The following is a 16210-nucleotide window of genomic DNA, read 5'->3' on the forward strand; positions in this document are numbered from 1 at the left end:
CCCCCTCACTGCAGGGCAAAGCTGAGTCAGCCCTTGTGTGATCAGACCAGCGATAGTGGCCGTCCCAGTCAGACACACATAGGCTAATTGAGCAATCATTGTAGACAAATTACACACCTGTGAAAGCAGAGTTTGTAAGCGTACCGAACTGTAGCACAGCATCGCTATCAGTATAAAATACCAACGAGTAGCTTCCCATTGTAGGGTTCCCAGGGTTTCCTCTCTGACAAACCTGGCTTCTCCCTCTGGCCAAAGTGCAGAGAGGGACAGTGAGTATGTCCTGCTCCTCTACAGCTCTCTGTGAGCTGCCATTCCACTTTAACCAAATGTTTCTCGTTTTTTTCTAGCAGAGTCAATATGGTCTCACCTGTGTTGGGACACCCAACGAAAAGGAAACATCCCTCTTTCTTAATCACTTGCTTCCTCTACTTATTTATCCAGTAGCATTTTTTAAATATTCTTTATTTCCAATTTATTTTTTACCGTAACTATCTATGCTACTATCTATAATTCATATCTTGGCTCTCAGTATGGCTGATCACATATCTGTACGCAACACTGATGCAAAACTCATGCATGACAAGCACAGACTTGCACATCAACAGTCTATATGCATCTTTTGTCACAGCTGTGAATGTATAAATGCTGGTCCGTTGGCTTAGAAAGGATTATTTACAGTAACTGTGGTTTGTTTGCAGGTTTTTTGTGGCAAATCCTGAAAATGCATTTAAATATTAACAAAAAATACTTCATATTTTCTTTTGACCCCAGAAAAATGTATTAAAATATCTTCTTTCTGGCACAAGTTGACAAATCCAGACATATAATTTTTAGCATAACCAGATATCAGGAGATCCACTGATATTTAATACATGTTTAGGCTACTCCTAAAAAGGACAGATACATTGTTTAAGACTCAGGCTATCAGTTATGACACACCTGGTATTTATTAGCTGTTGTTTCACCGACACCAAACTGCTCCAGATGATAAAGCTTGAGACTGAAACCATACTCTTATAACCCGATGATGTACACTATGCAGTTGGCTGTTTATAGTATTTTTATTTCTTTGTTCAAACGGAGAGTAAAAAAAAAACATAAATTGTGAGAGATTGAACAAAGACCGTGTTTCAGAGTGAACTATAAAACATAAAAAAAAACACCTAATTGAGTAGATCTACAGTATGATTTCCAAACACAATTAAATGTTACCATTAATGTAATTCTTGATGATATTAGTACTTGAATAAACACAGCACCCCAAGCTACACAGTCAGGAACATATCTGCATTTTCTTTTAGTGCACCAGTGGTGTCATTTACATAACACACTTCACATCTAATCAGTGGTGAAGTGGGTGGACTGTAGACATCAATGGAGCTTCAGAATGATTATCTCATTTTCTTTCAGCATTAACAGGTAAAATCAGAGGGTCTATGCGTAAATGAAGGGTGACCTCTGGTGGTACAATATTCTTACACCCACCACTGCTTATTTCTCTGTCCACTGCAAACAAACTGCGAGACATGCATTACATGTGCATCCACAGAAATTAAGAATACAACTTCCAGTTATAAGACTAGCTAAATGTCAAATTTTGCATAGCCACCAATTGTCTCTTTTTTGAAAATGTAATCATCTAATGGCCTCCATTTCCTATCTTACAGTACTCAAAAAAATCAATGCATCTCAATAATTCACTGAGATTCTCTACTGTTACCATATAAAACTAAAGAATTCAGCTAACATACCACATGTGTAAATAATCTAATGTATGTGCATGACATATTGTATTGCTGTTTCATCAGAAGGGCTTTTTAGGACCGTCCTCACATGGGGCCATTCACTCCTCAGAGTAAATCAACATGACGTGCATAACCACTCACATGTATAAAGGCTTAATTGTACATACTGTATATTCAATATGCAGATATTATTGTTATTATAATAATAATTATTATTATCATTATCAAATTGCACAGAAACAGCAAATGCTGACAGGCAGTAGAAGGGTTTTAGTCACAGCACACAATTCTATAATCAACGCCTCAGAAAGCATGTGTTTATACGTATTTTCCTCTCGTTTTAGAAAGATGCACTGCAGTTATTTAGGACCATCGTAAAGTTTGCTTCCACTGACACCCACTTTCATTTCTGAAGGACCAAGTTTGAGATACATAACTTCTATTTGATGGAATACAGAGAGCACAGTACCTTCTTTCGATTAAAAATATTATAAATATATATATCGATGGATATATAAGCTCCTTCTATTTGCTTAATTTTTATTGCAGGAAATTTCTACAAAAGTTAAATTATTCTTTAGACGTCCAAAGCACAATTTCTTACAATTATAATTTCTTATTGTGTTTCACTTGCCTAAATTCTGTATGCAATACAAAGTCTAGCATTGACAAGACACTAGCTGAGACTATCAAGGTATCTCCTCAGTTTTGATGGGGTATAATTGCACTACTATTATTTATATGTCTGCTTTACAATGCAATAAATGCACTAAATGTTATGCTGTACCCACCTCCAATCCTGAACAAGTAGGCTGGTCGGATGATGATGTCAACGTTTCACATGGTTTCTGACAAGTCAGCGAGAAAAATGATATCCAACAGTGTCTGATGACGATGTGTACATGGTTGATTTTGTCTATAGCACATTTGAAAGAGGGGGTGAATAAAACACAACAACATTTAAGTAACATTTTTGTGTGTGGTGTTTTTATTTGTCTTCTGCGACTCACAACGTGACCAACAGAGGGCAGAAGTTGCATATCCGTACTTTCAGGTCGTGTGATGCTGTGGAGTAATCAGTCCAATGCAAACCAGTTTTAAACTGTGATTAAAAGAGTCACTTCACCTAAATTATAGTACTAATAAAAAGTAAGCAGTACTGGTGTGTGACATAACTAGAATTGTTTTATCAGTGTCCGCAAAGAGTGGGCTTCATTCAGTGGAGTCATGTCCATAATATACACAGATATCCTGTGTGTGATGAAACAGGAATGTGTGTTTTGGATGTCCATCTTACAGCAACACACACATTGTTCAGGTGGTATACGGCTCCACATGCCCATTACCATGTATGAGTGGACAACCAGAAGCCTGTAAATGTTATCCTCAAATGGTCTTCGATATATGATGGTGTAAAGTGGACGGACAGATACACCAGAGGGTTCAATGGTTCGGTAGGTTTTGTATCTCATTCCCTCCCTTTCTCAATCATCTCCCTATTGTCATCGGCGACATGATGTCCTTTCTCCATTATCTCGTTTCTCCTTTATCTCGTTTCTCCATTATCTCAGATAAATGTGAATTTGCGATGTGTTAATTCATGAACATAACACAGGGTCATCAAGCATTGGCATGACACTGCTTCATCTTGGTCAAAAGCCCGGCTTGCTTTTCTCTCAGTAAAGCTTGGACTAAAGGGAGTCCTGCCTCCAATAGGTAGATTAAGTTATGTTAGGTGGAGTAGACCTCACCCAAAGTACGGAGTTAGCTCCAGTCATGTAAAGAGTTTCAACAGAGTTTAAGGGCACTTACAAGCCCTAAATCCATACAAAGCAGCTGACAAAAAAGCAGCTATTAAAACCTTTGTTTCCCACACAAGGGGGCATTAGAGTTGGTAGATAAGAATGTTATACATTTCTACATTTGTTAGAGGTCTTTATCTTCTCTTTTATGTGTAGAGTAAGTGAAGTTTGAGCATTGCCATCAGTACTAAAGATGGCTCAGAGATATGTAGAACTGTCACAATGCCTCACTATTACCAAGTTTGTTAGGCTGCCTGTCTTCATCAGATCCCGAAAATAGCCAAACAATAGCTATGATAAACCTTGTTTTATCTTCATATACAAGCATGCCATCTTCATCATAGTATTCCTCTAAATATTTCAGTTTCCTTTCATTTGATGTTCCCAGGATAACAATACGTTATCTGGCCAAAGGTGTGTACTATTGGTCTGGTGCTGTATTTCACAGTTTGGTTTAGACCCTTAGCTCCAATTAAGATAAATCTCAACACTCAAACGCCACAGCATGCAATGATATTTAAGACATCCAGTGTTGTGGCAACACTTTAGAGAGCTCCCTTTCCTGTTTCAAAATGAAACAAAGCCAATTCTACATATAAAAAAAGATCGTTTTCCAAGTTTAATGTAGAAGAACCTGACTGGTCTGCTCAGAGCCCTCACCCTTAAACCCCATCTGACTCATTTGGGATGAACTGGAACAATGACTCACTAATGCTCTTGTGGCTGAATGGGAGCGGGTCCTGAAGTCAGGTTCCAAAATCATGTGGAAAGCACAAGTTAGTAGTGTTCATGGATTGAAGAAGAATAAATAAACCCCTCATCAGTATAAGACTTCAATCCTAAAGCTCAAGGACTTCAAACACACACAAATCAGCTTCATAGATATTCCTGAGTAGCTGCAGTGATGCATCAGTGATAGGCTCTCTGAACGGTATTCAAAAAAAGCCTGGCTGTTGAGCCTTTCAATGCCCGTATGTTTGGGCTCAGATGTTTAACATTAACATGGGTGTGATGTTTGAAATGTCCACAACTGTATGAAGTTTATTCGTTAAGGAGAGAGGTCAGAGATAGCCAAACGGGTTCAGGAACTGGGTCTCTTTAACCAGTCCATACATGTTTTTTTTGGTTTTTTTTGATGAGTCACTGTACATCAATCTGTTCAAGTTATTCATGCCAATGTGCTTCTCATTCAGATTCAGCTTGTGCTCTATTTCCTACAGAGATCCATGTTATTACCACCTCTTTCTGGACATGATCATCATTCACCATCTGTCCTGTACTCATAATACCACATTTCAATCCATTGGCAGCCTAAAATCACTTGTTTTGTTCTTACATGAGCTGTTGCTCCATGTAGACGTCTAGAATCGCATGAAATTTGTGCTAGAAATCCTGGGTTACAACACCATCTGCTGATGAGTTTTTGGCAGGAAATTGAGGACATTTCCCAGTTCATGCTTCTAACCCTCAGAGAAAGATAGTGACTCAGCTTTTCACTTTCTCATTGTGTTAATGATAATTACCAACACTGTAACCAGCTATATCCAGGTGTGATGTTTAAGGCGTCAACCCCCCGCCCCCAACACATATCCTCCCTCCCATCCTCTTGTTTCCGCCATATTGGAGTGTCACCTTATGCCTGATGATTATTCACAGCCACCTGTCTACTCGGTCCCATCAGAGGAGCTCTGCGGTGGTTATACAGGCATCCATGTATGCATTGCGGTTATTTCAGATGGGTTAGAGAGAGTTCATCGACTGCAACTTTTCTTCTTAACCCTTTCTATTTTCCTGTATTGAAGTTTTATTCACCAACAGCCCACAAATCTGAACCCTGTACATATGAAGTTTAATGCATTAAGAAAAGCTGCACAATTTGAAATGTCAGCATATTTCAGCCCTCCACAATATGTTATTACTATATGAAGCTTTCACTGTAAGGACATTATAGAATATTATTTCTGTCACAGTTTTTTAGGTCTCCATAATTGTCTGCTAAACCAGTGTTACAGTGTCTAGTATGCCTTTTCAGTGCACCTTCCTAAGGGAAGTTAGTAAAGTAATTATCATTTACTGATGAAAGTAGTGATTTTAAGATAATAAATTTGCAGTTTTTATGAAATCAAAAAACAACTAAATATTCACATGTATGTTATTCCATTATATATATACACATACATATAAATAGTTAATCTCTTTTGAACCAATGGTTATGAGAATTATTATTATTTTTGCAACATTCACTTGGAAAATGTGTTTAATTACATCATGCTTTTATCACAGAGAAATAATAAAGAGACAAATACACCCTGTCAAATGTTGTTGTTGTTGTTGTCGTTGTTGATGATGATGATGGAATGAAAGGCTAACAGTAATAGAAAAAATGTTCTCATCGGTATGCAGACACAACCCCCACAAATCAAAGCTGTGTATGACGACAACAAGACATATTGGGCTATAAAACACAGACAGGTCCCTGCATGGGGGTTGAATGATATGGGCTGTTTGTGAACAAAGGCAAATTGCTTTGACCCGCTGGGGCAAAAAACTGCAAGCGCTCTGATTGGCAACAGTAAGTAAATTACCTAGTAGGCTGCCAGACACATGGGAAGGCGGCTAATTGACTTTTATCTTTTAATTCTCCTTTTCCTAACAATGAGATGCCGTTTCCATACAGTAATAACCTTCAGGGTGTGAAAGTCAGTGCCTGTGTGTGTCTCCAGGGGTTTGAGCAACACAAGTGAGAGGGAAGACCTCTGACTTGACCCTGTGGGCAGCCAATAGCTGGTCACCTATCAGGGGGCCTCACACCATCCCACCGCATGTCAACATGGTGGTATTATACTGAGCACAGGTCACACTGCAAACATCCACGGAAACATTCTTTAAATGGTATCTATCTGCAGAACTGTAAGATATGTTGCATTTATGAGGCGTTCGACCATTTATGAGAAATCAAAGATTCAGTGTGAATTTGCCTCATTCCAGAGCCAGTTATATTACCTTCAACTAACGCTGCTAAATCTGAGTCAGAGGATTTCCGACCAGTTATAAAAGAAGGAGAATTCCTTTTCTTTTTTTAAAATGAGTTGTTTGGATAAAATTAACTTGAATTTGTAGTACAGATCAAACTAAACTAATTAGCCCACTGTGGATTTGTCCTATTGTCCTCAGCTGGTGCTATTGTCAAGTCAATCTAATCAATCAATTTGCTGAGCGGACCCACAGGTGATAAAACAGAGGTCTGCAGTGACTGACTGCTGGCTACAAGCCCCAAAAACTAAAGTTACTTGTTGAGATTAATGGGTATAATTTGCACATAAATTAGTGCATTAGGGTCAAATATTTAAACGTTTAATAAGACAGTTAGTATGAAGGACAAACTGTTATTGGTATGTGATAAACATCAATAATAATAATAATAATATATACCAATTTAAAACTTAAATTTTTAGCACTGTTAAACTGTGGAATTCCTTAAATAACCCATTCAATAAATGTAGTATTTAGATTGTTTATTGCAAGACTTTAGATTCAAATGTGGTTTTCACTGCAGTCACACTACTGCATTGCATTGTCAGCATGGATGTATTCTGAGCCAGTAGGCCCCTGGGCAGAGACCTGTAATAGCCCCTCACAAGTCAATGAGAAAATCTTAAGAGTTTCCTTTTAGTCATTTTGTAGTCATTATGTTTCTCTTTGTGGTCATTGTATGTCCATTTTTGGACTGACATTTGCTGTTTTGTACGTTTTTGTCATTGTTTTGCATCTCTGTGATTGTTTTGCATCTATTTGTAGTCATTTTGCATCTTTTTGTGGTGGTTTTGCGTCCCATTTTTAAACATTTTATATTTATATGTCATCATTTCGTTTCTGTCTGTGGGGATTTTACATCTATTTTTAATCATTTTGCGTGTATTTGTTGTAATTTTTCTGTCGCTGTGATGCTCTTGCTGTGTCTATTTTCAGTCATTTAGCATCTCTTACGGGTTGTTTTGCATTCCTACAGTCACACTCTTTGTAGTTATTTTTTGTAATTTTATGTATACTTGTGGTAATTCAGCATCTCTTTGGGATCATTTTTAAGCAGCATTTTGTGAGTCAGAGCCCCTGGGTCTGTGTCCGGTAATCCATTGAGGATTGTCAGTAGGTTTGTAAAGTACTGGTGTTGTATTTCAGCACATGTAGATTATATTGTATGTGTATATGTGTCAGTGTAGGTTGTGCATGTGTGTATAGGCTATATGAGCCGTGTGTCAAAAAAATAATGTGTTGAATTTATGAATTAAAGGAAGATTAATGAGCTAAAAGAGATCCAAACCAAAATCAAATCAAATCAAACTCATCTGCCAGTGTAATCTTGAACAGTATTATAAAAAATAAAAAATAAATAAAAGTCCCTGTTTATAACGCCATGGCTAAGTAACCTAATGCCTTTGCTGTCTGAGAGCATCTCTGAGTGCAGCACGGGCATGTTAGACAGCCTGTGGAATGGTGAGCTCCTATTGGCTGATGCTCGCCTGTATAAAGAGCTGCAGTGGCAAATTCAATCAGATCAACTGCCAGCGTCCTCCGAGATCCCGACACCGGGACCGCGCGATCACACTGTGACGATTTCTGCCTTGTTCTGCTGCTTGTGATTTTTTTTTGTCTTTCTTTCTTGACATTTTTCTGCAACAATCACTGGACCATCACTAGACACCATGAAGGAAAGGAGAAATACACAGCCGCTGGTGGTGAGATGTAAACTGGTTCTGGTGGGAGACGTTCAATGCGGAAAAACGGCGATGTTGCAAGTCCTGGCGAAGGATTGTTATCCAGAGGTATGTGCTCTATTTGGAATCGTTTGAGTGAAAAATGAACTAAACACGAATGCATACAAAGCACTTCTGATTTTTTTTTTTTTTGTATCTCTATAATCGGAGTGTTAGGTTGTTTTATAACGCTTGAATGTAGCAGGGGGGAAGCGGTGCGCACGTTGCAGTCTGTTTTCATGCGCATGTTCTTAAATGTTTCCTTTCTGGGTTTTTTTTTGTACGCAATTACGTAACACCTTTATGTGCATTTGTTGTTGTTTTTTTTATCCCATGGTGAATGGAAATGTATCCCCTGCGCATTTGTACTTTTTAATATATATATTTTGTTGAATATTTCATTTAGCTGCAGTGATTCATATGATGGATTGATCCGAAATTCATTCAAATTGAGAGAAATAATCATATTTTGAGGATTATTATTTGATTAACACATCAGTGCCTGTTTTCGTGGTTCACTTATCAGCCAGATAAATTCCATTACCAGTAGCTGACTGACTGACACCTCCCCACTAATGGCACCATGTTGCTAATTGCTCCCCAGACCTACGTGCCCACCGTATTTGAAAACTACACAGCCTGTCTGGAGCTGGAGGAGCAGCGAGTGGAGCTCAGTCTGTGGGACACTTCAGGTAACACATTTTCTCTGTCTGTCTGTCTGTCTGTCTGTCTGGCCTATCATGCCCTGCCATTCTGCCTGCAGCAAAGAAGGAGAATAGCCAATGTGCTGTGAATGTGAATGTAATGAGCATCTCTCAGCTGGAAGGTGCTGCGTCTTAGAATTTTTTTCCTAGATATTCTTCTTTTGAGAGCAAGACATGTCATTTTTTTTATAAGCTTGTCCATCTTATCCATGTCTTACACAGAGGCTGATGAGAAGGCCTCATGCTCTTTGTTTCATCCATCCTTGATGGAAGAAAGTGCACTTGTTGAGCTGCAGGTTCTCAGTCATCTTTCAAATGTCTAAATTGCAGCTGGATTATATTTCACTGGAAAGTTGGCAGAGAGAGAGAGAGACAGGGATTATTCCGCTTCACTTGTTGTTTTTGCTGACTTTGTGCATCATATGTTCATTTACACTAAGCGTGAAAAAGAGGGTCAATGTGTCAGTGTGGATCTCCCGGGGATCTGCTGTTTAGTGTGTTGACCTGGATACTGTGAACACGCGTCTGTAGCACCTGTTTGATTCCCTTCATGCTCACTGCACACACTCTCCAACCAACATCCCTCTCCATCCACACTCACTCCATATTCCCAGCTTCACTAGGTCACTGTGGCTGAGCGAGTTGGCCCGTGTGTGCGTGAATGTGTGTGTGTTTGTGCATACGTCTGTCTGTGTACAACAAATCCTTTATGTAACAGACCCACTTGTGTGAGATGATGCAGTATTCACCAGCCCCCCCTCCCCACTTTACCAAACAGGCAACAGGAAAAAAAGTGAGTGTAATTCCCGTCCCAGACCAAATCCTGCTTTTTAATCCCAGACTGTGGACCTTTGGTCTGGGAAGCAGGAGTGGGCCTGGTGCCGAGGGATGATGGGCACACAGAGAGATCCTGTTGAGCAGTAAGGTTTTTCTGGAGCAGACAGACAGGAGGCAGCTCAGAAACTCTAGTGACCTGCATTCGCTTCCATATGCTGCTCCGGGTCACCCACTAGAACAGCATGATGCAGGGGATTAAGACTCTGAATAGGTTCCACCAGGCCACCCCTTTTGACTGACCCAATGAGTTTGACATGCGTTCACTGTCTTTCTTTCTTTCTTTCTTTCTTTCTTTCTTTCTTACTTACTTTATTTCTTTCCTTTCTTCCTCATCTTTTCACTTATATATATATAAGCTGTATATGCAGCTTTTCTGTTTGGAGTTACACTTTTTTTTCCTGCCCATCTTCCATTGTTTCAACTCTTTTCTTCCTTCTGTTGACTTCTTTTTTTGCCTCTTCCTCATTATCCACTCACAATCTAAAAGTGCATCAGTTTCTGGCTAATTTGCATCTAGGAACAATGATCACATCCAGTAAATAGTAGGCTTGCACGTGCCTTACAGACAGAAAATTAACAAATTAAATAGGCCACAAAAGGCATAACAGAAAGTTATTAATGGTGATGTGATATGCTTATTTGCAACAGGCTTTAGGTTTGATTCAAAGCTTGAAATCTTTATTCTCTTGTTCCACTGAGAGGAGATCTTATATAATCCCCTCCTCCTCATCATGTGTTATAGATGACTCGCATGTATCTCATGTCATGCTCTGGGTGATGGACGACAGGCAGAAGGGGCTATTTGTTGGTCACACTGTACACTTTCTTCTTCCCTCTGTAATTTGCTCTAATTGCATGGAGTTGTGCTGCTACGGCCCCACCACACCGAGAGAGGGTCTCCTCATTATCCCGACTCCCCTTCATTGATTGGACTGACCTCATCACTGGCTCCACATGGCAGCCAGCTCCTTCTCCCAGCCAATGCCATGGATTTACCGACCAAGACAAAATCAATCAGGGGGTTTTAATCAGCCTGGTCCGATCGGACATGCAGAGGGGAGAGAGGGAAAGGCGAACCCTGTCCAGTGGCTGTAACTCATGAATAGTGAATAATGACTCTCGTTATGGTGTTAGTGGGTAATTTATTTCAGGTTGAATGGTCTTGCTGATAAAGCCTTTGAGTTTTGAGTTTTAGAAGATCCTTTATATATAATTATTGCTTGATTTATGAAAGAGATTGACTTGTAATGAACCCAGTATCCATTTAAGCTGATGAAACAATCTGTATCATTGTAAAAGAGAGGCGTTGTTAATAGACAATAATCATGTTAATAGATATAACCATTACTAAGATTATTGTCTATTAACAATAAGATGTTAGACATTAGAAATGACTGATTTTAATGGCCTATTATTGCCATTTTTAGGGTTTAGTCTGTTTTAGGGCTGCAACTATTTTATTGGTATTTTTGCATTATAAATGACTTAAATGATTAACCAATGCATCATATAACTTAACTGACTTATCGTTTTAGCCCTAGTTTAAATGTTTTAATTACTATAAAGGAAAAGGCATATACTGTATGTAACACAAAACAGGAGATTGTCTGTGTCAGACCTGGAAATACGGGTGGCACCTTGGGACAGCATGCAGGAGGCAGGACATGATGCAAATTACACTGCATTCACATGTAGGTCTCATAATTAGGTCATCAACAACCAAGTGTCTTGCCATTCCTTGGACTTGACAAGATGATTTTGATGTTGGTGTTGTGGTGTCGTCGTCGTCTTTCCATTTTCATTGGCGTCATGGTATAAATCACTCTTCTTCTTCACCTTCAGATGTTTGTTTTCTTCCAGGCAATGAGCTGCTCTGTTCATTTTTGTTTAAAAATGCATATATTTTACTACGTTTATGACTGCATGGTGTCCACACTACTCTGCCATTTCCGAGGCCCTAAACCGTAGACATTTGGAAATGCTGGTGAGCCTGTTTTATTTGGTTTGAAATCTCCGGTTTTGTGTATTTTCAACTTATACCTGCTTCCTGTTTACACCGGACATGCACATGTAGCGTATGTAAGTGGTCATGGGATATGTGTTTTCAGTAGTTTGGATGTGGGCTGAGGCTGTAACTTTAACTTTGTGAAAGATTACCAGCAGAATACACTTGTATTTCAATGCGCATCAAAGCTTTAGAATTTTTAAACCATCTGTTGTTGAGTCAACTTCAAAATCCAGAGGGTGATTAGATTTGACAGTGTCAAGTTAAAAAAGTAAAGCTTGTTAACAGCTCAGACGTGGTGATGCTCAAGAACAAAGAGCCATCTTCTCTTTCACCCTGCAGGGGTCTTCAGCAGTTACTCTGACTGGCTCTGGCATGTGAAACAGGGGAACAACTGTCTGACGCAATAGTGGAAACACGACTAATGTAATGTAGTGTGTTTTTTGGCCTGGTTGTTAGGTCTGTAGTTATCAGCTGCTGCAGCAGCAGCAGCAGCAGCTCCTAGTCGGCTGAGTGTGGGTGAAGGGTTCAGGGATAGTCTCATCCACAAATCTGTGAGTCATCCCATCACTGGATCATTAATCTGTCTGACCCCTGCATCCTCACTGTAGGAGAGGAGTGTGCTAATGATAAAGACTGGCTATGTTGATCAGTTGATAGCACACATGCACAAAAATATACTAACAGTCACACTCATGCAAGCACAGAAAGAGCAGATCCTCCCCTCCCCCACCTGTACGTTCCAACACAAGGCCCGCCGTCTCGGCCTGCGAAGCCTACTTCTGCTCTGGCCCAATTTCTACATCGACACTTAGCTCTGGGCACCGCACCATCAAGACGGATGGAGTTGAGATCAGCCGCAGGAATTTGGTTATGCTATTTTCTTTTCCTCCGATTTCCCAGTTCGTCAGCCTCACTCTCCTTGTTTCATGCCTCAGAAACTCTCCATCTGTTGTCGACGCATGCTGTTGAGAAAAAAGGAAGAAAGGGAACATTTGGAGCATGCTTATGTTCTGCATGTGTATTGATCTATCCAGGCCATTCCTTGGGCTGTTGCAGTGGAGAGAAGGAGAGAAGAGAGGGAAAGCGACAGATACTGGTAGTCTGTGATATCAGACTGCAGGGGGTGAAGGATTAATGGCATAGGAGGGTTCTTTGTGATCTCCCTCAGTAGGCTATACACTCCTGCCTTCCCTCCTCTCTTCCTCCCGGCTTTTCTTGCCATAATAGAAACAGCTATTTCTTCAAGGATTAGAAACTGGGCCCAGAAGTGTCAGGAGAGTGCTGCCAATACTGCTACTGTACCCAAACAGCATGCTGTGGAGCTTGAAATACTAATATTTACACATTCATATATTTTTTTATTTAATGCCGCTGACGTTAAGACAAATACGTCTACTGAATTGCGCATTCCTTAGTCCAAAATATAAAAAAACACATCCTAGACATCCCCTCGATATCCCCTCCCTCTTGTCAGGATAACTAATTTGTCAGCTTTAATTGCAAAGGCTCCTGGACCCCCTGTGCAGCTTTCCATTGATCGCTGCATTTAGATCAGTGGTCATTTAATGCAGAATCACACCCAGGTTTCCGGCTTTGTGATAACTCCTTGAGGGAGATTGAGAAGATTTATAGCTCACCCTGCCTCTGACTCTCCTATGAGACACCTCTGTCGACACACACACACCCACACACACACAGACTCATAATTTTAGTGATGCTAATTGTTCTGATTTGAATGTGTCAGTTTTTAAAGTCAACAAACGCAAAGTTGTCTCACATATGAGCGAGGCCTTTCTAATCAAGCTCAAGGTGTTAGAGCATAATTCTAAATTTGCATTCTTAAGGTGGCTTTGTCAAAATACATCCATAGTAAATAATTAACTTTAATCAGAATGTTTCAGTTAATTTGCTACATAAGAGTAGATTAAAGTCATTTTTCTACCCAAAGGCATAAAAGCAGAGTTTTAATACAAGCATGTCCCTTTGTTCCTCTGCTGTGATGTTTACTTTCTTCAGGACATTTAGCCCTGTGGAATTTCATCGCAGCTTGTCATTATTCCACTCACAGCACCCGGCAGCTGGCAAATTCAGTTTTACCCTTTGATAATGTGGATAATCATTAAGAATTCATGAAACTGATCTGTATGCACACATCCATGTTGTGTGTGCTTTATTATATGTTCTTCTTCTGACGCATTGTTTTCTACGCTGTAAATCAATTAAGATGGTTGTGTAATATCTAATGTGCGATTACACACACTGCTTTTGTTATCTGTAGCTATAAGAGGAACACTGAATCCCTTTTGGGATTCATGAGGAGCCTAAAGTAAACATGTTAATCCCATTTAGCAGCTCCTCTTCTGTTTCATCTGATCACAGACCTCTGGCTGCTGCCAAATTTAAATAGTGAGTTTCTGTCAGTAGGTGTTGTGCAGCCATGTGCGTTTCTTTGTCTGTGACGGATGTCTGTGGTCCCCAACTCGATTGCAGAGCAGAGGAATGCCCCCAACAGTAGGTGGGTGGGCAGTTTGCGGTGTAAAATGATTGATTGGCAGTTAAAGCGAGCCTTTATGGAGAGGTGGGAGGAGTGCCTGATGTAGATGGTGGATTCCAACACTGTTGCTGTGGTAACAGAGGGACTGGAGGTATTGCGTGGCTAGCAGAGGATTTTTTTGGGGGGGTGGGTGGTTTACTTAAGGATTCTGAGCATGAGTGGGAGCGTCTGCCTGCCCCGAGCCCCACCATTTCACTTGCGTAATCTACTGCAAGAGAAGATCAATGAGGATTTAGTGCTCGATTGTCATCTTCTCTCCCTCTGAAATGCCAGCAAAGGATATAGGAGCAGGGAAAGGAGCAGTTTCAGGGAAAGCAAAGTGAGGCTCAGCAGGAGAAGGGGCGCCAATTGCACATAATCCCTGCAGCTGTATTCTCTCGTTCTGCCTCTGCTGCTCTATCAACCTTTCTGCTCCGACCGACTGCCTGTTGTCACAGCAATCGACTCCTGAAACAACTCCACTTAAAATGAAATACTTATTGGCTCAAATTAATTACACTTAAACATTTTACAAATCAAATTTAGCCTAGACCCTTGAGCATTGATATGAAAATATGCCTTTTAATATGGCACCAGAAAAATATGTGCAGTCCCCCGCAGCTCTGACCTAACATTTTTAGAAAATATCAAAAGGCTCTTTTCCATTTATCATTCAGGAACAAAAAACCTTTAGAGGAACTTTGAAAGCTACAAAGTATGGAAACTACAAGTGTGTTACCATTTCACCATGGAGATGAAGAAACCATTGAGGACCTTTCTAATATATCAAAATGGTGGCTGTGCAAGATTCCCCTGAAACGTCACAAATTAGCAGTATTCAGCACTGCAAATACTGCTTTGTGTCCCTGTGATCAATAGGGACTGCACTGAAGTAATTGATGGCTGTGTGTTTTTTCAAAGTTTGTCTGGTCTTTTATCCACATTAATAGCTCTCTCTTTTCTCCCCTATAAGGTTCCCCGTACTACGACAATGTGAGGCCCCTGTGCTACAGTGACTCAGATGCAGTTTTGCTTTGTTTTGACATCAGCCGTCCAGACACTGTGGACAGCAGTCTGAAGAAGGTATTGGCTTCAGTAATTCACTTTAGAATCATATTTCCCTTTTCTTCCCCATAATCACATACCTAATATTAGCAAGTGAGTCTGAGGTTGAAGATCCTGGCAGCGGGTTTGACTCCGACCTGTATCTCTCCCCATGTTTCCGTTAAGTTAAAACTGCCACAGAATAATCTTTAAAACATATATATAGCTTGTTATATATTATAGTTTGTTTCATAATAGTATATCGTCAGACTATGCGTAATAAACCCCTGTATATTTACAAATGAATCCTTTTGTGTCCACAGTGGAAAACTGAGATCTTGGACTTCTGTCCAAGTACACGAATCTTGCTCATTGGCTGTAAGACCGACCTGCGCACAGATGTCTGCACACTGATGGAGCTGTCCAATCAGAAACAGACTCCCATCACCTATGAGCAGGTGAGACAAACGAAATAATGACAACCTGTTCAAGGACGTTATGAACGACACTCTTCATCGCTCATCACATGTATTGCAGGGTTCTGCTATGGCCAAGCAACTTGGTGCAGAGGCTTACCTGGAGTGCTCAGCGTTCACCTCGGAGAAAAGCATCCACAGCGTGTTCCGCACCGCAGCGATGGCCTGCATCAACAAGCTGCAGCCTCTCCCGAAGCCCAGCCCCACCCGTCGCCTCTCCAAAAGACTTCTCCACCTGCCCAGCAAGTCGGACTTGCTCACCTCTACCTTCAAGAAGGAGAAGGCCAAGAGCTGCTCAGTCATGTGA

At 40.4% G+C, this 16210-nt stretch overlaps 1 protein-coding gene across 1 annotated transcript; it reads left to right on the forward strand.

Moving 5' to 3' along the window:
• Positions 1-8019: 8019 nt before the first annotated feature.
• On the forward strand, positions 8020-16210 carry rnd1b (Rho family GTPase 1b; the record flags this gene model as incomplete). The annotated part of the gene is given in 7 exon segments (XM_083919448.1): positions 8020-8095; positions 8098-8213; positions 8215-8370; positions 8906-8993; positions 15357-15466; positions 15751-15885; positions 15965-16210. Coding segments are annotated over 7 exon segments (927 nt in total).

The sequence above is a fragment of the Echiichthys vipera genome (assembly GCF_963691815.1).
Source record: "Echiichthys vipera genome assembly, chromosome: 9".
Taxonomy (NCBI): domain Eukaryota; kingdom Metazoa; phylum Chordata; class Actinopteri; order Perciformes; family Trachinidae; genus Echiichthys; species Echiichthys vipera.